The sequence below is a fragment of the Neofelis nebulosa genome, chromosome 17 (genome assembly GCF_028018385.1).
Source record: "Neofelis nebulosa isolate mNeoNeb1 chromosome 17, mNeoNeb1.pri, whole genome shotgun sequence".
NCBI lineage: Eukaryota > Metazoa > Chordata > Mammalia > Carnivora > Felidae > Neofelis > Neofelis nebulosa.
In genome coordinates this window covers 13,936,586-13,960,795 of record NC_080798.1, presented here as the reverse complement: position 1 = coordinate 13,960,795, position 24,210 = coordinate 13,936,586, and the positions used below count along the sequence as shown (strand labels likewise).

The 24,210-nt window shown below is 49.6% G+C and overlaps 2 protein-coding genes across 9 annotated transcripts in view; both read left to right on the top strand.

Moving 5' to 3' along the window:
- Positions 1–7,262, top strand: part of AXL (AXL receptor tyrosine kinase) — a 28,355-nt gene extending 21,093 nt beyond the window's left edge. For all 3 annotated transcript variants that reach the window (XM_058709639.1, XM_058709637.1, XM_058709640.1), the window contains 4 exons: positions 499–608; positions 3,773–3,932; positions 4,448–4,584; positions 5,382–7,262. In XM_058709639.1, coding sequence (XP_058565622.1) covers positions 499–608; positions 3,773–3,932; positions 4,448–4,584; positions 5,382–5,733 — 759 coding nt within the window. In that variant the 3' untranslated portion in view covers positions 5,734–7,262. The remainder of the gene's footprint in view (positions 1–498; positions 609–3,772; positions 3,933–4,447; positions 4,585–5,381) is intronic.
- Positions 7,263–7,954: 692 nt separating this feature from the next.
- HNRNPUL1 (heterogeneous nuclear ribonucleoprotein U like 1) overlaps positions 7,955–24,210 on the top strand; it is a 36,877-nt gene continuing 20,621 nt past the window's right edge. The window contains exons 1-7 of one of the 6 annotated variants that reach the window (XM_058709643.1): positions 7,955–8,034; positions 13,513–13,635; positions 16,251–16,407; positions 18,167–18,240; positions 19,725–19,864; positions 21,753–21,852; positions 23,760–23,872. In XM_058709643.1, coding sequence (XP_058565626.1) covers positions 13,518–13,635; positions 16,251–16,407; positions 18,167–18,240; positions 19,725–19,864; positions 21,753–21,852; positions 23,760–23,872 — 702 coding nt within the window. In that variant the 5' untranslated portion in view covers positions 7,955–8,034; positions 13,513–13,517. Of the gene's footprint in view, positions 8,035–9,568; positions 9,997–13,512; positions 13,636–16,250; positions 16,408–18,166; positions 18,241–19,724; positions 19,865–21,752; positions 21,853–23,759; positions 23,873–24,210 lie in introns of those variants that run through there. The other 5 variants (XM_058709644.1, XM_058709641.1, XM_058709642.1 and 2 more) reach the window with 5 other exon arrangements.

Below are 24,210 nucleotides of genomic sequence, written 5' to 3'. Positions count from 1 at the left end.
TGGGGACACCGGGCAGTAAATTAGTTAACAAATAAGATAATGTAAGTGCTAGGAAGGAAATAGAGTCAGATGAACTATAGAGAAGCCAGGCAGTTAGTTTGAGGGGACAGAGAAGGTCTTACTAAGGAGGTGGCTTTGAAGGAGAAGCCAGCTGGTGGGAGGTGGGGAGATCTTGGGGGAAGCAATCCTGGCAGAGGGAACAGTATAGGCAAAGGCTCAGAGGTGGGAGCAAGCAACAGCCTGTCTGAAAACCAGAAGGGAGGCCCCTGGCTGGAGCGTGTGTCCTATGTCCAGGGCAAGGACAGTAGATCCACTCAGAGAGGAAGGCAGGAGGGGATTATATAGGGCCTTATTGGAAAGAGGTGGGATTTAATTTTCAGAGCCATTAGAAACCACTGCAGGGCCAAGTGAGGCACACACAGGAAGGGAAGGAAGGAGGGAGGAAGAATGGATCTCATGGACTCTGCTGACCTCTACTCCCTCCTGGGCTGCCTCCAGTTCCTGCCCACTCAGATGCTGGTGAAGTTCATGGCAGACATTGCCAGTGGCATGGAGTATCTGAGTACCAAGAGATTCATACACCGAGACCTGGCTGCCAGAAACTGCATGTGAGTGTTGAGCCTTCCAAAGACATCCCCACCCCCCGAGGAGCTCCATCCCTCCTTCCAAGATGGGAGAGGGGTCTAGACACTTACCTCTCGGGTGGTCCAGAACTCAGGACTGGGACAGAAAGGTCAGCAAGGGAGTTGGAGAAGCATTCTTGGAGGATGTGGGCCTGGAACTGAGATCCTGGAGGGGCATTTGGATGTAGAGACAGGCGAGGCAAGAGGGTTGGCTCAGTGGGTAGCATGAGAGGTGCAGAGGTGACTGATGACCGTAGTAACATTGAAGCCCCATCTCTGTCTCCCTCTGTGCTGAGTGTCTTCCCCGGGCTGTGTTTGGGGAGGGGCCACACTGAATAATGGTGGGTTGGGTACAAGCCAGAAAACAAGCCAGAACTGAGCTAAGGTGAGAGCAGTGTGTGTGTGTGTGTGTGTGTGTGTGTATAAACACAGGCTTAGAATATTAGTTACATTACAATATTGGACTCCTAGAAATTGGAGCTGGAGAATCGGAATCTTGTGTAAGATGTTTCATTGTTTGCGACTCCCAGGAATATGAACAATTCTGTATTTCTCCCAATTTTTTATTTTGAAAAAGTCCAACCCTACAGAAAAGCTGAAAGAACTGTACAGTGGACCCCCATATACCCTCCTTGTTGAAATTCTCTTCTATTCTCTTTCTGTCTTTCCACAACCATTTCAAAGTGAGTTGCCAAGATAGTGGCACCAGACCTCTAAATCTTCAGTAGGTATCGCCTAAGAATGAGGACTTACATGGAAGTGATTACAGTTCTGTTGTCACACCTAAGATTAACTGTAATTCTGTAACATAACCTCTCATCCAATCCATGTTCAAATTCTTCCAGTTGTCCTCTGAAATGTCTTTTAGGGCTGTTTTATTTTTTTACCCCAAATCAGAATCTCTTCAGGGTCCCCCCGCCACTGCATTTAGCTGTTATGCCCCTTTGGTCCTTATAAATCTGGAATAGACGACCCCCCCCACCTTTTTCTATTTTTACATCATATTATTTTGGAAGAGACCAGGCCACTTGTCTCGTAGGATGTGACAGGCATGTGTCTGTTTCCTTGCGGTGGCATTTGCCTTGTTCCTCTGTTCCCTGTATTTCCTGTTAACTGGAACGTTTATGTAAGGCTTCAACAGGCTCAGTCAAAATGGAAATTCCTTTCTTTTTTTTTTTTAATGATTATTTTTGAGAGAGAGTGGGGGGCAGGGAGGGCCAGAGAGAGAAGGAGACACAGAATCTGAAGCAGGCTCCAGGCTCCGAGCTGTCAGCATAGAGCTTGGTGCAGGGCTTGAACCTACAAACTGTGAGATCATGACCTGAGCTGAAGTCAGATGCTTAACCAACTGAGCCACCCAGGCACCCCTGGAAATTCCTTTCTATCTGCAACTTGGTGTGATCCTAGTCAAGTCCCCCATGGAACAGTGACACTGGAAATCAGAGTAGACAACCCATTGTTATGCATCTGCCCCTTTTTGTTAAGTTACAATATTGAGGGGTGCCTGGTTAGGTCACTTGGTAGAGCATGCGACTCATGGTCTTGGGGTTGTGAGTTCAAGCCCCAAGTTGGGTGTACAGATCGCTTAAATATAAAATCTCCAGGGATGCCTGGCTGGCTCAGTCAGTAGAGCATGCAACTCTTGATCTCAGGGTCATGACTTCACACCTCACATTGGGGATGGAGGCTACCTTAAAAATAAATAAGGGGCGCTTGGGTGGCTCAGTCCGTTAAGTATCCGATTTCAGCTCAGGTCATGATCTCGCCGTCCATGAGTTCAAGGCCCGTGTTGGACTCTGTGCTGACAGCTCAGAGCCGGGAGCCTGCTTCGGATTCTGTGTCTCCCTCTCTCTCTGTCCCTCCCCTGCTCACTCTCTGTCTCTCTCTCTCTGAAAAATAAATAACATTAAAAAAAATAAAAGTAAACACATAATTTTTTTTTTTAATTTTTTTTAACGTTTATTTATTTTTGAGACAGAGAGAGACAGAGCATGAACAGGGGAGGATCAGAGAGAGAGGGAGACACAGAATCCGAAACAGGCTCCAGGCTCCGAGCGGTCAGCACAGAGCCCGACGCGGGGCTCGAACTCACGGACCGTGAGATCGTGACCTGAGCCGAAGTCGGACACTTAACCGACTGCGCCACCCAGGCGCCCCCATAATTTTTTTTTTAAATGTTATTTCCTTACCCAGTTGGCAGTTCGCCGCTACCCGAAACCTCCCACCCACTCCACAGCCACCAGCCTGGATACCTGAGCATCACCTCTCTCTGCCTCCCTGCCATGATCCTCTGGGCCTTCCCTGGACCTAGAGGGTGAAGGTTAACTCCTGCCATGTGAGGGGCCTCCAGGGTCTGTTCCGATTGGTCACTGCCCAGCCCATCACCCTGGCTAGAAATCATTAATTCTTAATAGGATCCTAGAACCTCAGGTGCAAAAATTAGAGAATCTTCTCTTTATGAAAAGCACAAAAGCAGGCAAAAGTAATCCATGCTCGAAGACTGTGGCTTCTCTGGGAGGGGTGGTTACAGGCAGGACTAGTAATGTGTTCCTTCCTTTCTCATACTTAAAAAAATCAACGTGTGCTGATAAGCTAACACACACACATTCTAGGTGTGTGGCCAAATGCATGTTTATGTCTATAGACTCATGTAAACGACCACCACTGGATCAAGGTAAAGAACATTTCTGGGCCCTGGCAGGCTCCCTCAAGCACTTTGTAGTCACTGCCCCCAGGGAAAATACTATCCTGTATTTCAGTCACCTGTTCTTAAATGTCACAGAATCACGGAAGGTGTACTTCTTTGTGTCTGGTTTCTTTCGCTCAGTGTGCTATTGTTGAGATGAGCCCACGTCGCCATGCATATTGGTTAGTTCCAGCTTTTTCTTTGCTCTGTGGTATTCCTTGTACAGATGATGTCCCGCGGTGTTCTGTTTCTTAATCTGGGTGCTGGTTACATGGGTGTGTTTGTGAAACTTCATACGGAGGGAACAAGAAGCAACACATTTCCCTTCGGTCTGGGGTTGACAGACCCTCACCCCCAAAGAGGCCAGCCAGAGCAGGGGGTGAAAAGGTGTCTGAGAGTGAGGACAGGCTTCCCGGTGGAGGGGGCGATGCCGTGACTCTGTTCCTCTCCCCATTCCGGGCAGGCTGAACGAGAACATGTCCGTGTGTGTGGCGGACTTTGGGCTCTCTAAGAAGATCTACAATGGGGACTACTACCGGCAGGGACGCATCGCCAAGATGCCAGTCAAGTGGATCGCCATCGAGAGCCTAGCTGACCGGGTCTACACCAGCAAGAGTGATGTGGTATGTGTCAGGTGTGGGGAGCAGTGGCCAGTTCATGTCACATTGCAGCTGGACTCACAGGGATGCCCGGGCTTCCTGGTCCAGGGGCTTGACCGCATGTGTTAGGCATGTCTGGGGGTGTGCTGGGTGTCTGTGAATGGTGGTGTGGGCATGGTGGCGACATGCACAGGTCCACGTGTGCATGGTGGCAGGTTCATACATGGGACGTGTGGACAGTTTAGGTCGGGAGAGGCAGTGGTGAGGACGTGTATGTATGCACAGCCACAGTGTCCAGGGCGACCCGTAAGACCATGTGACTGTGAAGTGTGTACGTGTGTGCATGGATCATCATGCCTATGCACACACAAAAGTTGCCACTCAGTGTGTCCCTGTGCCAAAGTGTTTCGGTGAAGAGCTGTGGTGCCCCCACAGAAATAGCTGTGTACAGATGTGCACATAAATGTGGGTGTACCTGTGCATTGGGGTGTCTTTGTGCAGGAGAGACCCTCTAACTCTCTCTCCTCTGCCCCCTACAGTGGTCCTTTGGAGTGACGATGTGGGAGATTGCCACGCGAGGCCAAACCCCATATCCAGGAGTGGAGAACAGCGAGATTTACGACTACCTGTGCCAGGGAAACCGCCTGAAACAGCCTGTGGACTGTCTGGATGGACTGTGAGGACCCTGAGGACTCTCCCCACCCCCAATCCAATCCCAGATTTCACTCCAAAAGCCCTGAGCACCCCACATGGCCCCGACCCTCTAAAACCTGCACAGAATCCCCCAGACCGTTGAGGAACCCCCACACCTCCTCACCAATGCCCCACAAGACTAGGGCTAGCTCACAGGGTGCAGACTAGCAAAAGGTGCCCTCTCCTCTGGTGCCTTTCTGTGTGGAATGCAGGCTGGATCAGCCGCCTTGGCCGGGCATCTGTGGGCAGGGAATAACTGCACCAGCTTACCTGGGGGCCCTGCCTCTGAGACCCCCCACTCTCCCCAAATTCTAATTCACCTCAGACTCCTGAGCACCCATACTTCCCCCACATGCTCTTCAACACCCCTCAGGACCCTCTGCCAACCCTCCAGTTTGCCATATGGGGCTTCTCCAAACTCATGGGTCTCCTCTGAGATATCCCCAGGATCCTTTAGGACAGTGTTTATGAAACTTACAGTTTATGAAACTTACAGCGCACAGAGAAAAGCAGAGCATTCATCCAGCGCTTTGAGGGCAAAGTCTGCTCTAGCAAACCCTCACTGAACACCACACGATACTCAGAGAGGTTCCCCAAGACCCTTTTCAGCTCCTGAGTGTCCTAGGACTCCCCTCAGAAACTCTTGAGAGTTCCCAAATCCCCTATAGAAGCCCCCAAACTGCTATGGTTCCTTCCAGTCCCGTGAAATACCCCAAACTCCCAGAATGCCCTCCTTCTGAGTGCCTGCTCAGTCTCCCACCCTTCACTTTGCTGCCCTAGGTATGCCCTGATGTCCCGGTGCTGGGAGCTAAACCCCCGGGACCGGCCGAGCTTCTCAGAACTTCGGGAGGATCTGGAGAACACCCTGAAGGCCCTGCCCCCTGCCCAGGAGCCCGACGAGATCCTCTATGTCAACATGGATGAGGGTGGGGGGCATCCTGAACCACTTGGAGCTGCTGGAGGAGCTGACCCCCTAACCCAGCCTGACCCTAAGGATTCTTGCAGTTGCCTCACCGCGGCTGAAGTCCATCCTGCTGGACGCTATGTCCTCTGCCCTTCTACCGCCCCCGGCCCTACTCTGCCCACGGAAAGGAGCTCCCCAGCTCCCCCAGGGCAGGAGGATGGAGCCTAAGACAACCCTCTACCTGGGACTCCCTCTCAGGACCCAAGCTAGGCACTGCCACTGGGGGAGCCTACCCTATCAACTATTTCTCCATTCCAGGCCTCACCCCAAACTACAGCCTTCTCTTCCTACCTATTCCACTTCCATCCCAGACAGATCCTCTCCTTTTCCCATGCCTTAGAGTCCCCATGTGTAAAAGGAAGGGGTTGTACTGCAATCCCTAAGGATCCTTCCAGGTCTGGCATTCCACGATTCTAGATTCTAAGGTTTAAAGAGTCTGGATTCAAAGGTTCTAGGTTTCAAAGATGCTATTAGTCTTTGGCTCTAAGGACCTAATATCCCAAAGTCTCTAATTCTAAAGTGCTAAGGTTCTAGACATGGAAGTTGCAAGGTCTATATTCTAAGGCTCTGAGAGCCCATGGCTCTAGATTTTTCTGGTTCTAGGATTCTTCATAAAGCCCACAAGATTTTGGGTTCTAAGCTCTAAGATTCTGGTTCTAGGATCCAAGGTTCTGTGATTCTAGATTTTATTTTTCTAGGGTTCTGAATTCTTAGGGTATAAGATTCTAGATTCTACAATTCTAGACCTGGAGGTTCTAAGGCCTAATGTTCTAAAATCTGATGTTCTAAGCCTCCTAGACTGTAAATTCTCTGGCTTATCAGACTCTACATCATAAGGCTTCCAGATTTTATCTTCTCAAGTTCAAAGCTTCTAATAATGGTTAATTATAAGTTTTAAGGCTTCATCATCCTTGAAACTCTTATGAGATTCTGGATCCTAAATATCTAAGGTTAAAATGCGCAATTCAAAAGTTCTAAGAGTCTAAAGATGGAGGTTCAAAGGTCTAATGTTCTAAGATGTGATGTTCTAAGACTTAGTCTAAGAACCTAGATTCTCTGTGTCTAAGATTCTAGACCATATGCTTCAAGATTCTAGATTATTAAACTCAAAGATTCTAATGTTGTTCTGTTCTATGTTCCAAGGTACTCTAGAGTCTATTGGTCCAAGATTCTGGACCCTCACCACTAAGGTATAAAACTCTACAGTTAGTTGTGACTAGCTAGATACCAAAGTTTTAATCATTTCTAATGTTGGATACCTTGAGGTTCAATGCTGCATTCCACCTTTCTAGGGTCTTAGTTGAGGGTCCAAGAACCCACAGTTCTAAATCTTAAGTTCCTAGGCACTGTAGTTCTAAGATTCAAACGTTGTAGTTGTAAGATTCAAAAGTTCAAAGATTCTAAAGGTGTACTGGTCTAGAATTCCAAGGTATGATTCCAAGATTCTAATCTTACAGTATTCTTCTGTGCGACTCTCCCTTTCTTAGCCACCTCTGCTTCCTCCTCCCCTCATGTGGGGGCATGCCTCCCCTCAAGCCTGTGCAATGCATTAGGGATGCCTCCTTTCCCCAGGAGACAATTTCCCTCCTTTTGGGCCATGCTGCCCCCCCTGAGCCAATCCCTCAAGCCTCCTGTACAGAGGTGTGGACTCTGGTGCCTCCAGAGGGGCTCAGATCACATAAAACTTTATAACCACACTTCTGTCTCCTCTTGTTTCCACTCAGCTGTCATGTGGCCCCTCTCCCTGGCCACTCAGTTTCCCCATCAGTAAAAAGAAGAGCTTGGTGGTCTAGAAGTTCTCCCTTTATCAAGAGGGTAGAAATGAGCATATGCATAGGCAAAAAGACATACAAAGAAATGCCGACTCTCCTTCCTAGTGAGGAAGAGGCACGTGGATACTCCTGTCACAAAGAGACTCTTCTCCTCACCCCAAAGTAACAGACCCATTAGGACATACTCAGGCATACCTTGCCACAAATAGAGACACTGGAATTCAGACAAACAGAGTAACAGACATACAAAATTACACAGATAACAAACATATTTGCAAACATATGCAAGGCAGATACTCACCAGGAATAGGAAGAAACTAGACTAACAGATTACAGAATAAATAAAGTGGCACAAATACCTAGAGAGTACAACAGGTACTCACAGACTCAAATGTTCAGGTTCACATAGAAACACAGGCACAGAACACCTCCGATCAGCGAGGGCGCACAAAGGGATTGCTGCCAAGACAAACACCCTGTGCTTTGCATGCCCACGTTCCTGGGTCTATCGGGCAGCAGATGAAGAAACCCTTGGCAGCGCCCGGACGCCCCCCGGTGGCAGCTCCTGAGAACCCGAGGACAGTTCAATCCGGGCCACAAACTTTTTCAGAACAAATCATTGTGGGAAGCTGGGAGGAGAGAGGAAGTCGGACGTGGGCGAGGGGCGGGGTGTCTGGACTGGAACCTCCGGGCCCACGTGAGTGTCTGCCCCGTTTCTGAGTGGGTGCTGTGTGTCGAGGTTGCCTTGTCAGCTTGTAGTGTAACTGTCCCATGTCTTTATCATTTGATGCCTCCTGCCTGTGTGGACCTTAGTGGCCACATCTACACTGCAGTTGGGTGTATTATCCCCTTTACGGATGTATCTGATCTGACTCACGGCCATTTGTTTATCTGTGTTGTGTGTGCTTTTGTCTAAGTAGAGGTGGTGGTGGTGTGTGGTTTTTGTGGGCTTGCGGTATGGCTCGGTGGGCAGCGGGCGTTTGCATTGTGTAGCACGATTGTGTATTTCACGGAAGTTTTGTGTCTTTTGAGTTAGAGGCGACAGGTGGTGCAGCAGTAGACATTGTGAATCTGTGGCGTTTGCATTTGTGGCGTGAGGCTGAACTACGGACCTATGTGTTCGAGCTTGTCAGTACAGACGCCAAACAGCCAGAACTACTGAACAGCAGCTCAGAATTTGGGGTACAGACCCGAGAACTTTCGGAGGTGGGGAAGTCTCTATGGTCGCGTGCAGAGCGCCCATTCCACGTAAGATGCCAACCATAGAGAAAGACTGCAGCGAATCTATGATCGTGGAAAGAGGCGCCCCTTGAGATGAACTATCAAAGGGAAGAGGGTGCGATTTCCTTTACAACTTTTTTCCCGTTGTTGGTCTAGCCTCTATTTTCAAAACTCCGGTACTCTCTGAAGTCAAAAGGTTGCTTTTCGTAGTCAATTGAGTTTCTTCCAGATTAAGGATAATTTATCTACTTAATCTCTGTCTCCTCGGCCTCCCTCTTCAGCGACAATTGTGAGGCCGTCCGCCAAAGAACAGCCAATCTGGTTGGCTTTTCCTAAAGCTATCCAACTGTACTAGCTTTAGTGAGTTAAAACGATAATTGCAATTGGTGGACAGATTGTTTTGAAACCGCCCTAACGGCAAGGGGCAGGTCCTTCGTGAATTCATCTTTCCGGTTTCTTAAAGGCAAACATGAAAGGAGGAAGAGGGGGGAGTTGGTCGGCCGACCCTCCATTTGATTGGTTCTAGTGCTTTTATCCGCTTGTACTCCTCTAGGGGCGGGAGATCTAGACCAATCAGGGTATGTGTTACAGGAGACACCAGTTTGATGAAAGGACCGCGCAGGAAAGACCGAGAGTGTGTATGTGTGAGTGGCGGGGGGTGGGGGGGGGTGGGCAGGGAGGTTCATTCTGAGATCCCATCGCTGATTGGGCCAAGTCCTTACTCCCTTTTCTTCATTTGACCCTACGGGAGCGGGCGCGCGGGGGCCACCCAATCACCGCGTGCTCCGCCTCCCGCCTTTTCCCGCCCTCCGCTCCGGCAGCGGCAGCGACGTAGGCCAACGCTTCCTCCCCGGGTGCTACGGGGCCCTTTCATTGCCGTTCTTTTGAAAGCCGCGCTCTGATTGGCTGAGTCTCCCGGCCCGCGCCCGTTGCCTCCACGCGGTGGCCAATTGGCACCCGTGTTGCATCGTATGGGGCCACGGAGGAGGGGGAGGTGGCGGCGGCGGCCATTTTGAGCCGCCGCCGCCATTGGAGCGGGCCCCCCCCCCTTTTCCCCCTTCGCCTCCTGACAGGAAAGGTTTAAGGGGGACAGAGCCCTGGGAGGCCGGGCCGGGCTCGGGGGCCGCCCCGGGGGCCCGGGCCATGGATGTGCGCCGTCTGAAGGTGAACGAACTTCGCGAGGAACTGCAGCGCCGCGGCCTGGACACTCGCGGCCTCAAGGCCGAGCTTGCTGAGCGGCTGCAGGCGGCGCTGGAGGCCGAGGAGCCCGACGACGAGCGGGAGCTCGAGGCCGACGACGAACCGGGGCGACCCGGGCACAACAACGAGGAGGTCGAGACCGAGGGGGGCTCCGAGCTGGAGGGGACCGCGCAGCCACCGCCGTCCGGGCTGCAGCCGCACGCGGAGCCTGGCGGCTACTCGGGGCCGGACGGACATTGTGAGAGTGCGCGGGGCGGGGGTCGGGGAGCCCGGAGTCCGGGCCGAGGAAGGGCTGTGGGACGCGGGAGTCCGGCGCCTGAGGTCGGGGAGATGGTCTGAGGATTGGGGGATCCTGCTACCTGCCGCTGAAAAGGATCTAGGGCCCAGGGCCTCGGGACGACTGGAGGGTGGCCCCTGGCATTCGGTGCAGGAGAGATACTGGAGTGGGGGCTCTTGGTTTCGGAGATGAGGAAGGTCCCGGGGGTGTAGAGGATTCCGGAGTCTGGGGCTCGGAGACCGGAAGCCGTGGTTTCTGGAGCCGAAGAGAGTCGGAAGAACAAGAGGTTTTCTAACCGGGGGCCGAGGAGGGTCTTGGAAATGACGATATTAGGGTTTGGAGCCGGGGCGGGGGGGGGGGGGCGCTTTGGGGCTGTGCTAGCCCAGCGTGTGGGCTGGACGTCGGGAGCCGTGTTTTTAGGGCTGGAAGAGTTTTAAGAATAGAGGATCTTGGAGTTTGGTGCTGGGTGGGGTATGGGGAGTTCTCATATTTGGTACTGGGATGGGTTAGTGAGGTGGAGGTGCTGGTGTCTGGCCAGGGGGAAATCTGATGGACTGGGTGTTCTGGTATTTGGCTAGTGAGCATTTAGGGGATATGGGAGACTACCATGTGATTGGACTGTGGGGACCCCCATCTGTCTAAGGATGGCCTGGGGGACTCTGAGATCCAGGGCTGGAAGGCCAACCTTGAGTCAGGGCCAACTTGGGCATTTGGTACTAGGATACCTGGGGATCTTCTGATTGGCTTCCAGAGGAGGTAGAAGGAAACCCCCATCTCTGGGGGCAGGCAAGGGAGGGAAGGATGCCTCGCTGGACAAGGAACCTAGAGATCTTGAGCTGGGTGGATTCTGGGAACAGGTAATTCAGCGCCTACTGCTGAGTCGTCTTGGATTAATGGTATGGATTGTTTGAAGAACAGAAAAGTAGCTAGGGGTGGGGTGCGGCTGATAGCAAGTTGATGGAGTTTGAAGTCAATGCAGTATCTGGGGGATAGAGGATCCTTCTGTCCAGGACAGGAGTGTACGTGTGGTCTAGCATTTGTGGAAGAGGGGAGAGTATAGAATGGAAAGAGAAAGAAAACCTGTTGACTTGGCTAGAGGTCTCAGGATGGAGTGGGGGTAGTGTTTCTGAGACTGAGTGTCTCCACGAGAGGGCTCCTTGGTCCTCAGAAACAGTTATTTGTGTGCCCAGGGAATGGGGGGATCTCAGGGTGTAGTAAGGAACCACTGCATGAGCCAGAAGGTATGGCTCAGAACAAGAGGGGCAGGGTAGATCTGCGATTGTCAAGAGAGAAGACCCTAGTATGGAAGGTAGGAAATGTGGAGTTAGAAAAACGTGGTTTTCTAGCAGGACAGGGGAGTGGTGATTGGAGAAGTTAAGGAGTAAGTAGAAAGGACTCCGGCATATAGCATTTGTGGTATTTCTCTGAAAAGAGGGTGCCATGAGGTTAGCCAAGTGAGGAGAGCAAGAGGGTGAGGGAAGAGACAGACTGGGTTGGCATTGGGTACTTACTGACTTATTGGTGAGAGATGTGATGTCCTGGAGGGGGGCGACCTGAGTATAAATTAGCAGTGAGAGCACCCTAGGGATTGTCTGGGACCCACATGCCAGGAAGAATACTTCCTTTGCAGAGACCTGTGAGGGAAGGAGGAGTGTATGTCTAGGGCAGGAGAGATGCTGCAGGAATGCCTAGGAGGAAGGGCCAGTGGCCAGAGGTGTCTCAGAAGAGGGACTGCTAGACTCTGGACAGACTTTGTTCCAAAGGTGTGTCTATGACTTGGGCAAGTCAGTTCACCTCTGTGAGCCCTGGTTTTCTTGCGTGCACAACAGGGATAATAATATGCCCCCCAGGATTGTTATGAATGAGGTCACATGTGTAGGAGGCTTAGCACTGGGCTTGCATGTCAATAGGAGGTGGATGTTTTAAGGGTGGAGAAGGACCCCAGAATCATCCGGGGTGAGGCTGCCTTTGTGGGCACAGGAGAGATATTTGAAAAGAGAGATGTGAGTATTTGTAGGAAGAAGAGTACTGTGCTTAGAGCCCAGAAGAAACCAAATAGTTTGAAAGGCACTCCCTGTGTTCCAGTTAAGGAGATAATCTATTTCTTCCTTTTTCCTGTAACCCCTACAACAAAATCCTCTGAGCCCCTTTCATGCCCCACTTCAACCCTTCCTTCAGGCTCTGGTAAACAGAGCTGTGGCAGATCACGTGATCCGTTACTTTCCTCCCTTTGGGCTGCACCTGGTTTGTGCCCAGATGTATTTGTCCTCTGAGAAAGGATCCAATCAGTTAGCAAGTGGTAGAATAGTCTCTCCTTCCCTGTGGTTCTGCCGGTCCTGGCACAGCTACCAGTAGGGCCCTAGAGGCACCTAGCAGAGCTTGCCACTGGGGTAGAGAACCTGCTTGCTGCTCGTCCTAGGTTTCCAGACTTCTCTCTGGGTTTGGCTGCAAGGTTCTTGGGTTTGCTACTCTGGTTCTAGTCTCACCTCTGAACTGTCACATGTTGTAACAACCCCAGGAATGGCTTCTCTGTTACTTTCTGGGTTCCTGTCTTAACTCCTGGTACTTCTTGGTAAACCTGAATGCAATTAGAATTTGCTTTTTGTGTTTAAGTATTTGTTTAATGTATGTCCTATTCACAAAACTGAAGGCTTCGGTGAGGCAAGCTTATTCTAAGCTATACCCAGGGTCTGGTATGTAGTGTGCATTCCACAAATAGTTAATAATATTCTTATAATAAGAATGAGCTTCTGTTCTTAGTCTGATTCCATGAGACACCTCCTTGAAACCCTTCCCACCTAGCTCCATATATTTCATGACTTCTCCCTAATGAGTCTAAAGGCCACTATTATCATAACTCCTGTTTTCCTAACTGTTCCTCCGCCACCCCCCATTTCCCTGTCAATTGGGATGGTTACTCTTTATCTTTGCAGCTATGGTGGGGTGGAAGAGATTCTTGAAGAGGGTTGGCTGTGCAGTGAGTTGGGCTGGGCAGCGGGCTGATTTGCGCCCTGAGTAGTTTTTAAGGTCGTGCCCTGAAGCCAGCTCCCTACACATCATACCACGTCATAAGACAGCTAGACTGGTGGTTTTTAAACTGTGCTGCGTGGAGTCCCAGCTGCCAATAGAGTTGTCATAGCCTTTGAGTGGGGACTTAGGGAGTGAGGTCAAGCTGGGTACTTTCTCTGACCCTCCCATCTTCTCACTTTAACCAGAGCGGTTCTGCCTCAGTTGGTTTTGTTTGTTGGGATTCTGTACAACCCAGTCACAGATGTATCGCCAATCATTTGAGGGACAAGAGGGCACGTCCTTAGGCAGTTGAGGCTGCTGACTGCCCAGATAGGTTCCATCTGAAGGGGTTGTCACACCTTTTAGCCTTTGGCAGACTGTCCCCACTGAGAATGACATTGTGTAGCACCAAAAACCCACCTCTGGTCCCAAGAAGCACCTTTCTAACTAGCCATTTCTTGTTTTAAGATGTCATGGACAATATTACCAGGCAAAACCAATTCTATGAAAGCCAGGTCATCAAGCAAGAGAACGAGTCTGGCTACGAGAGGAGACCTCTGGAAATGGAGCAGCAGCAGGCCTATCGCCCAGGTGGGAAAGTACACGTTGTACATCTCTTTCAAAGGAGCTAGAATCTGTACGTGGCCTTTACCCTCTGCCTAGAGCCGTCTTCCCAGAGAGATTTTGCATCTTCCTCTTGGATGGTCCATTTGGGGTCTGTCACTCTGGAAAGGTTCTTTTGAAGGAGAGAACTTAATCCTGTTCCCGGGTGTTGAGAGAGGGGAGTCTTCATGGTATCTGTTTTCAGATGTTAGTATCAACACCCTGGAGAGTTTAGACTCAGAGGACAGTACTTAAGTCTTATTTAAGATCTTAGAATGTAGAATCCAGCAAGGACTTTTTATTTTTATTTTTTAATGTTTATTCATTTCTGAGGGGGAGAGAGTGAGAGAACGTGAGCGGGGGAGGGGCAGAGAAAGAGGGAGACAGAGGATCCAAAGCGGGCTCTGTGCTGACAGCAGAGAGCAGATGTAAGGCTCAAACTCACCAACCATGAGATCATGACCTGAGCCAAAGTTGGATGCTTAACCGACTGAGCCACCCAGGTGCCCCATCTAATAAGGACTTTCTAAAGCTAGTTTAGTATTTAGTAGTTTCTGCATTCTGAAGAATATTGTTCCAGAAGATGTCATTAGGGACTTCCCGGGGAAGGGTTCCTTGGCTAAAATATACCTGGAAATGCAGCACGTGCTATACCACCTCTGGGAGCATTAAAGGCTCTGAGAAGGCCTGGACTGAAAAAAAACCTGTGTCACATTGTTTAAACCCAGGGTTTCCCAAATATGTGAATAAATGTGTCTTTGCCAAACAAAGTTTCTTGCAATGTCAGTTTGGGAAACACAGATGCAACCCAGCTCTCTGCTCCCATTTTACAGACTGAGGAGGTGGCTTATCTGATGGCAGAGCTGGGGTTAGCACCGAGGAAACTGGTGCCTGGGCCACTGCTGTTGGTTAATAAGCAGCATTCCCAACCAGTTGTGTCCTACCATTTAGAAAGTAGGGTCCCACTGTTGAGTAATGATGGAGCCAGAACTGCCTCCCAGTCTTGTGTTCCTGTCACTGTGTTATAGCCCTAGTGTCTGTACTTAGTGAAGTTGATTCTGTGTAGTTGATTCTATCTAATTCCATTCTGGTTCATCCACAAAGTGAAATCCCCAGACATTTCTTGTGGGTGGCTCAGGACTTTACTTTTAATGTAGGTTAAACTGCAGATTTGTGTCAGGCTCTGTGAGACTTGTGGGATCATTTGGCCCAAGGAGAGTCATTTCTGTGCTGTTACCAACAGACTTTTTTTTTTTTAATGTTTGTTTATGTATTTTTGAGAGAGAGATCAAGATTGCAAGAGGGGGAGGGGCAGAGAAGAGGGAGAGACAGAGAATCCCAAGCAGGCTCCACACTATCAGTGTAGAGCCCGATGAGGGGCTTGAACTCATGAACTGCAAGATCATGACCTGAGCCATCTAGGGACCCCCACAACAGACATTTATCAGGGCCTCTTGCAAGCTCGGCTCTGCTGGGAAGCATGGAGGCTCTCCAGATGGGGGAGCACAGTCCCTGCCCTGGGTGCCCAGGAGCCTTCTCTCTATGCCACGGCTAAGGATCCGAGGTGGTCTTGGCTTGAGTGCTGAAACGAGGAGATGTGAGTGATCCACAGTGTCAGCATAGATGCTGGTTTCCACAGTTTGCTCTCTGTTAGGTGCTTGGATTATTAAGTCACACCACAAATAGAAAGTCAGGATTTCTATTTGTGGTGTGACTTAATAAGGCCATCACACCTATAGGCCAGCTTAAGTTCAGACCCTCGCTTCTGGAATGATTCTGGGCTTTATGGTAGAGTGACTGAAGCCAGTGGAGTTAGCTGTGGGCCCACAGTGTCCTGTTGAATTAACCTTCCCACCTCCCTTTCCAGACAGACGACGCTTTGTAAGAAATGAGGTAGAGAGATTCTCTGGGAGGAATAATTAGAGAAGGTCGGATCATGGGATCTCAAAGTTTAAAGGGATCTTAGAAATTTTCTTTATTTTTTCTAGAGAGAGAAAGAGTATGACCCAGGGAGAGGGGCAGAAGAAAAGAAAGAATCCTAAGCAGGCCCCATGCCCAGCGTATACCCCAATGCAGGGCTTGATCCCACGATGCTGGGATCATGACCTGAGCAGAAATTAAAAGTCGAATGCTCAGCCGACTGAGCCACCCAGGTGCCCCCATGTTAGAAACTCTCTAGGGCTCTCCCACTCATTGCGGACCAAGGTAGCTGCCAACTTTCCTGAGGCCTTTGGCAAAGTAGTCAAAGGCAGCTATTCACTTTTGGGTGGAACTTATTAAGAGAGCTGGTCTTTATTCAGTGCTGAAGTCCCCTCTCCCACATGAAGCCTGAGAGTTATCTGGCTGACATCTGTCATCCCATCAACTGGCAGTGCAGATGTGCCTCGCTGACCATCCCCGACTTCCCTCTGCCCTGGTCCTGTTCTCCAGTGCAGCCTTCTTGGTTCCCTGGGCAGGTTTCCGTTGAACCCAGCAAGCTGCCTGTGCCCAGCCCATCGTGAGTGTAGTCAGGATCCCGCCAACATATCCTGAGGTAAAGGAACCAGAAAAGTGATAGCTAAGGAGTTTCCAAGTGTCTTGACCACCTGGCTTTGTCCTGACAGTAGAAATGAAGACAGAGATGAAGCAAGAAGCACCCACCAGCTTCCTCCCACCCGAAGCATCTCAACTCAAACCAGATAGACAACAATTCCAGAGTCGCAAGAGGCCTTATGAAGAAAACCGGGGACGGGGGTACTTTGAGCACCGAGAGGATAGGAGGTGGGTGTGTGAGGCGATAGTCCCCCTTCTTCCAGTAGGTCTCTGTGTCTGTAGCCTGGTGCCCACTGGGTTTGTATTAACCAAGGGGGCAGAGCAACCTGCCCTCACACGTTTGCTCAGTTCTCCCTGCACTCACTGCCAGATTCAGCTTTACTAAACTTTTGCTCCTTCCTCAGCTCCTCCCTTCTCATTACCTACAGGGTAAAGTCCAAATACTTGGCCTTTCACATGCGAGATGCCAGCCTGCCTTTTCAGTCCTTTGCCTCACTGCCCCGTCATCCTGCACAGTGTCCTGTTCTTAATGGCTGCTCAGTATCCCTTGATGAAAAGATTTATTTCCTGACCCTTTTCCCAAACACATCCTTCCATCTATCTACTCATTTATCTATTGTCACACTCCCACTGCTTCACAAGATACCTACCCTTGGGCTGGACACTGGGGACACAGAGATGATTTGTTTGGACAGTGGGTTTTGCCTTCTTTTGATCCCAATATAGGGCCTGAGACAGACACATGAGTAAGCCACAACCTAGTGAGACCAGTAGTCACGGTGTGTGTCAGGAGGTCAGAGGAGGGAGTGTCCTCTCTGCCCTGGTTATTTTCCTTTCCTGACAAGCCCTTCCTATCCCTTTGCCCCAGCCCCAGTTCCCCCACCCCCACTCCCACCCTCCCTTCAGTTTTTGCATGAAGACTTTTCTGGTCACGCAAACTAGGAATGACCATTACTTCTCTACTTGTCTGGACTGGTCATCTGACACATTTTATTTCCCACCTGGTGGATTCTATCCCCTCGCTGCCTTGTGACCCTCTAAGACAGGGTCTGGGTCTCTTGACTTCAACCAAAGGTAGGATGTGAAACTACCTCCTACAAGTTTCTCCCAATGCCTCCTACTGAGCAGAGCCCTAGGGTACTTGCCTGTGGGGAACAGAGGAAAAATACCTGCTCTGATTCGAGGCTGGCAGGGAAAGCTTTCTCGGATGAACTTACTGTGTGATGAGGTCCTTCTTTGTACAGGGCTCTGCCTTAGCCCTAGACTGTCAGGGCCAGAAGGGCATTCCACCAGAGGGAAGCCTCCCAGATGGGCCAGGGGTACATGATCTGGGCACATGGTCGACAAGGTCCAGACTGTTCCAGACAGGACCCTGGGCATTAGTTCCCATCCTTCTGTGCCTTTCCTTTATTCCTGTAAGTTGGAAGCCAGCAGTATTTTAACATTAGTCCCTTTTTAGTGATTTGGTAGGAGATGAGTCTTATTCATAATTTAGGACGCTTGACGGAAAGAGACTGAAAAAATGGGTCATTTCAAATACTTGCAGATGTGGAGTCTTAGGAAGATGTGGGCAGATTGTGATTACTGGGTTTTATCTGAGCCTTTGCACATTCCCCCTCCCCGGCCCGGCCCCTTCTGGGCTACTGTGCCGCCCATCGCTAAGAGTCCATCGTGGAGGCGGCTCCCAACATGCACAGGGCATGGGTCAGAATCTCGGGGTGTGAGAGAGGAGTTGTCTTTGAACAGGCTGGCCCTCTGGAGAGAGTGTGCCCTCTCTAGTCTCCATCCTCACCCTAGGAGTTAACAGTCCTTGCTGTCGTTGCAAGGATGTAGGGTTGCACAGTTGTTTTGCTAATCTCCGTGAGAAGAAATCAGAATCCAGGAAGCAGTCTGGAGGCCACTTGTCAATTCCAACAGAACCTTCATTTCCCTTCCTCCGTGCTCATCCAACTGTTCTCATGTGACTTAACCCCTTTTTCTGACACAGGGGCCGCTCTCCTCAGCCTCCTGCTGAAGAGGATGAAGATGACTTTGATGACACCCTTGTTGCCATCGACACATGTGAGTCCTTGGGGTGCCCATCTGATTCTACCCTCCAGTCAGTATTGGGAAAGTCGGATATGAGAAACTGGGCGCTCGAGTGAGGTTGCTGTTTCAGAGACCGAAGACCTCCTCTCAGCTCTAGCTGGGATCCTGGGCAGGATCATTCTGTTTCTCTGATCTTCTCTTCAGGGAGGCATAATGCTGCCCTAATACCTCAGAGGATTTTCACTGACACTCATCAGAATGGATGCAGGGGCAATCTGGAAAACCCTAAACGCCCAGGGGCTTGTCGTCTAATCAGGAAGGGAACCTGAGTGCACCTGGGGAAACTTAACTCTTTGACAACCAGTTCCCCAGTTTCCATCAGCTGCTCACGTTCCTGGTGAAACCAATGCCACCTTGTCCTCTGAGGCTTAACCTGGCCCGCCTCGCTGTCCGTCCTCCAGTTTCTTTCTGCTGGATAAGTGGCTTCCCCTAGACTGCATCTGAATCCGAGGGGTGATGGTGATAAAGGTCCTGCCCCTCCTCAGACTGGATCTCAGTGGTAGAACCTGCAAATCTGACTTTAGGAAGAAGTCGATCAGGTCTGACAACACTGTACTTTTCAGCAGAGCAGAAACTTCACAGCAAGTCACGTATTTCTCTACTCAGCTTGTGCTTCTAGAGCAGCGCCTATATACTTTGGAAGAGAGAAAGATATCTTGTACACAGTCCTGTCTATCACAGGATCTCAAAGACCGTGTACCTAGAGTAAAGCTAAACTTTTTTTTTTTTAATACTGGGTGGCAGTGATCAGTGAAGCAGCAACTGATCAGATGGGGAATGTACAGGCTATGACTCTCAGCCTTGAGGGAAAAGAGCCAGCCTGCTGGATAGGGTGGTCAGGAAAGACTTTCTTAGCGGCCTGACCAGCTCCTTGAAGAGTGAGAAGAGTCAGAGCTACAGCAGGAGAGTCCAAGGCCCGCAGAGGAGGTGGGAGCCTGTGGTGCACCTGCACAGCAGTGCCTGGGTGGCAAGTGAGGAGCCGGGTCAGATGTTTGTGCAGCTGTTGGAGCAGGAGTCTGACTCCCAAACTGAGCTAGCACACGGAAATGGTTAAAGTGAGTGGCTGTGGGATTCACCTTTTTAAAAATGCTAAATCCCTTGAACATGATGAGGATATGGATCCTCTCCCTAGCAAATGTACATCCCTGTAAAGTGCGTTTGTGTACAATTTGGGGGGGGTTCCCCTGACGGCCATCCTTGGAACCCAGCGAGGTGAAGAACCCAATTCCTGTGCATAATGGCTGCGCTGATCCTGTGCAGAGGCCCATTTGCATAGTCTGGAGCCTTGCTCCCAAACAGGAGAATGGTTAGGCAGTGCGGCTGGTTTCTCGTGCACCTACCCTCATGATGCGTCGGCTTGTGTACTCTGGTTAACACTCTCAGGGAACTTATCTTTGCCTGTGCCTCTTTTGGGAACCTTTAAAACACCAGCCAACTCCTGGCTTTTTCCTCTACAGATAACTGTGACCTCCACTTCAAGGTGGCCCGAGACCGGAGTAGTGGCTACCCTCTCACGATTGAAGGCTTTGCCTACCTGTGGTCAGGAGCCCGTGCCAGCTATGGAGTCAGAAGGGGCCGTGTGTGCTTTGAGATGAAGGTGAGTGGGAGCAACAGAAGGGTCAGGGACAGAAACCAGGTCCATCCTTTGGAATTAGCCTGTCATCAGCCACTTCGGTCAGAGCCACGATGGCAAAAGAGATTTAATTGAGATTTAATTGGAGTGTGTATCCAAGCAAAAAAAAAAAAAGCACGATGGACTCAGGAGAACTATGTCGTCGCTAAACACCGCATCGGAAAAGCAAGCCAATTGTACATTGCTTTGTTGAGCTGATTTTTCCTTGGTGAGATTTGACCCAGGTATTATATAGCCAACCTCACTAGGTATGACACGTTTGTAGAATTGGGAAAAGGAGTAGTTTGGAAGAAAAATGAGCTAGAAAGTGTGGACATGGACCCTGCCAGTTAGAGAGGGTAGAAGGAGAGCTGGGCAAAGCTCGGTCCTGCCACCAGGGCTGATCCTCTACCAGGACCTACCAGGCCATCCTCTACCATCATCTCTCCATAGTCCAGTCCAGGTCAGGTTCTGTTTATGAAAAAAGCACACAGTCGTGGTCAATGGAAATTGAGATGGCACAGGAGAGTGTAGGATAAAAAAGCAGAAGTTAGGCTCCGATCCCCCTGGTGCCCATCCTACCCTCCAGAGGTAACTTACATGTTAGTGATTTCTTGCGTGTCCTTTGGGTAGCCAAACTTAACTGACCGCTAGTATCTACAGAACCGTTTGCACAAGCTAGATACATGCCAAGTGCCTTGCACGGGTATCCCCATTAATCCTCACCATACCGTCCTGAAATAGGTAGTTATCCCCGTTTTTTAACAGGGCAAGCTGCCAGTGTTCTCGTTTCTGATTGACTAAGTCTGTTGATCGTGAGTTGCGTACTGTTTCATGTGCTGCTCGTAGAGAAACGCTGCCGATTAAACTGACAGAGTGCTTGCTTCCCACATCAGTTGTAAGATCTGTCTGGATTTTGGAACAGCAAGATGGAAAAATGTGCATCCGAAAGTCAAGAAAATAGGTTAACTTCACAGAAACCACCGACTAACATAGATACGGTTGTTAGGCAGTCTAACCTCTAAGGTTACATCAGAAGGCACCTTTTATTCTTTCTGCTTCTTAATACTGTGTTTTGGACAGCATATTCCATAGCAGTACGTCAACCCTGCTTCACTCTTTCTGACCGCTTCATCTGTTCTGTGACATGGATGTGCCATAACATGGCCAGTGTCTTGTTGGTGGGTTTTTGGAGTTGTTTTTAACATAAACAGTGTCACTGAATATTCTTCTGTGTGTGTCGTGTGTTCACACATACACCTCTGATTGCATCTGTAGGGTTAACTGGAAGTTGAATTGCTGCGTTATAGAGTAGATGCATTTGCAGCGTCCCACCCACCCACTCCCCTTTTTTTTTTTTAAGTTTAGTTTTGAGAGAGAGAGCGTGGGGAGGATCAGGGAAAGGGAGACAGAGAATCCCAAACAGCCCTGCTCTGACAGCACAGAACCTAATGTGGAGCTCGATCCCACGAAATGTGAGATCATGACTTGAGCTGGAATCCAGAGTTGGATATTCAACCAACTGAGCCACCCAGGCGCCCCTGCGTTTGCAGTTTTGATAGAGGTTGCTAAATTGCCCTCCAAAGACACTGTGCCAGTTTATCCTTCTACACTAAATATGACAGTCCCTGTTTTCTCTGTAGCATGTTAAAATTTAAAATTAACTGTACTTTTGAAATACCTATCTCTGTGGCTCTGTAATTTCCTGAGCCTTTCAGTGCAGTAGGCCTTTCAGAGCACTTAAACACCTTTTCCCCAGCAACAAAAGCCATTGCTGATTTTTAATGCCTGTGTGCTTCTTCCCTCTTGTGTTGCCTTGTAACCTGCAAGCCTCTGGGCACCAGTTCTGAGCCTTCTTATTCTTTGTCCCCAGATCAATGAGGAAATCTCCGTGAAGCACCTTCCTTCCACAGAGCCCGACCCACACGTTGTCCGTATTGGCTGGTCCCTGGACTCCTGCAGCACCCAGCTGGGTAAGGGGACGTCAGCCTAGCAGTCCAGAGAGTACAGCAATGTGTCTCTATTCCTGGATTCTCAAACTTCCTAAGCTTGTCTTCCCAGCGTGGGACTCAGAACACGACTAGCCTAGGCTGGAGCACACAGTCTTTAGGCATACAGGATTCAGCTGGAAGGACCATAATCCTATTAGCTTTCCTATGAAAAATTTAGTCTTCATCTTTTAGGAGATGGTCCAAAGTTCTCTTTAGAGAGCTGATCCTTTTCTTAAAAGATCAGTTGTCTTCTGTCTTCAAACCATGCTGAAAATAAGTTCCTCAAACCTTGTTAAGTTCTGTCTGGGGTTTTCTGTCCAGAGCCAGACCCAGAGTAAAAAGGGAAGCAGAGAGCATTGGGGCTGGTTGGCAGAGAGGCAGGGGCTGCTCATTGAGAGGTTTTGAATTTTCACAGGCCTCCAGGCCTCAGTGACATTGTGGCCCCAAGTGAGTGATTTCCATGACCAATGCTGAGATTTTCTGCTTTGGTCATATAAACCTTCTGATTATGAAAATAATGTGTGCTCTTTGTAACAATTCAGGCCACACAAGTTGGGGAAAATGAAAATCCTCCTAAACTTGTGAGATAACAGCCAACATTAACATTTTTATCTACAGTCTTCTGGATAATTCTTTTGTTCTTTGTATATCTCAAACTGGGTCACACTATGCATACCGTTTTGTGGCCTGATTTCTTTTTCCTACTTAGTGTATGCTGGGCATGTTTTTATAGATAGGTATAACTTTTTTTTTTTTTTTTTTAACAATGTTTATTTATTTTGAGAGAGAATGCACGAATGCATGCATGAACGAGCAGGACAGGTGCAGAGAGAGAGGGTGAGAGAATCCCAAGTAGGCTCCCCGCTGTTGGCACAGACCCTGACGCGGAGCTCAAACTCATGAACCATGAGATCATGACCTGAGCCAAAATCAAGAGTTGGACGCTTGACCGACTGACCCCGACCGCCCCTTAAATAAGTACAGCTTTCTGACCACTGCGTAATTTTCCTTAAGTGATGTGTAGATCTGTTAAGTTGATTGCAATTTTTTGCTGGTAAACTCTTGAGTTGTCCACGTGTATGATCTGATTGTTCACATAAGCCTGATCCTTCTAGTAGAAATGCTAGGTCAAAAGGAGTGGACAGTTTCATTTTGATAGATGTTCACACCCTTTACTTCAGGCTCCTATTTTATCTTTGTCTCTGTTTTTGGATGTCAGTGGTGGGTAGGTGGTACAGGTAAAGATCCAGAGCCCAGAATGGTCAGTTGTCCAAGGCCAACAGCTGGTGTACAGAAGAGCTGGGCCCAGAATTCACGTCTGTTGGCACCTTCTTTTCTGGTAGAATGTTCCTTGGTTTCCTGGCCAAGGGTCTCTGTACAACCCAGGTGTCAGGCAGGGCCCTTGGAATCTCACACTGCTTCAGCCCCTGGTTCTGTGGCCTGAGGAGATCCAGCACCTTTCCTAACGGTTAGACCTCACAGTCTCCAGAAGCAAAACCCAGCCCCTTTCCTGATTTCTGCCCCAGACGCGCTGACACCAAAAATTGATGCCATTAGTAATACTTGACTGAATGTTGAGTGCCACTTGGAAGGTCACTTCTCTGTGTACAGCCTGCCTTCGCCCTCTCTCCCTCCTCCCTCTTTTCAGATTCTCCTTCTCTTTGTGCAGTTCAGTTCAGCTCCCACTCCCAGACTCCACCCCTCAACCCTCCAGGCCCTCAGAGTTCTGCATGATGAGGGCCTTCCTTTCAGCAGAACCTTCCTCACTTTTCTCCACAAAAGCAACTGTTTAGCGAAACTAGTAATGAAACTGACTCTTTTTTAGAAGTATGTGGCAGACGTAGTGACCATGGCGGGTTTAATCTGCCTTTGCCTGTTTCTTCCGTCAGGCGAAGAGCCGTTCTCCTATGGCTACGGAGGCACTGGGAAGAAGTCCACCAACAGCCGGTTCGAGAACTATGGAGACAAGTTTGCAGAGAATGATGTGATTGGCTGCTTTGCGGTGAGTGCTGGCAGCCCGTGGGGGTTGGCAGAACCAAACGTTGGTCCTGTCAGCTGGACTTGCAGACTTCGTTCCCAGAATACCTCTGGTGATTGTCTGCCTCATGTCCAGCCTCTTTTGCTATGGCTCTTTGTCTTTCTTTACCAGACTGGAACGTTGACTGTCATTTTGTGCAAAATTCTGCCATTCCGCCCCCTCTGGTCTTTCGCGCGAAGCTGTCAGATGGCACCCTGGAGAGGTTTGGGGACATCAGGTGTGCACAGCCTTCCTCCAATCCCAGATACCAGAGGGACATTTTCTAAAAATTTTTTTAATGTTTATTTATTTTTGAGAGAGAG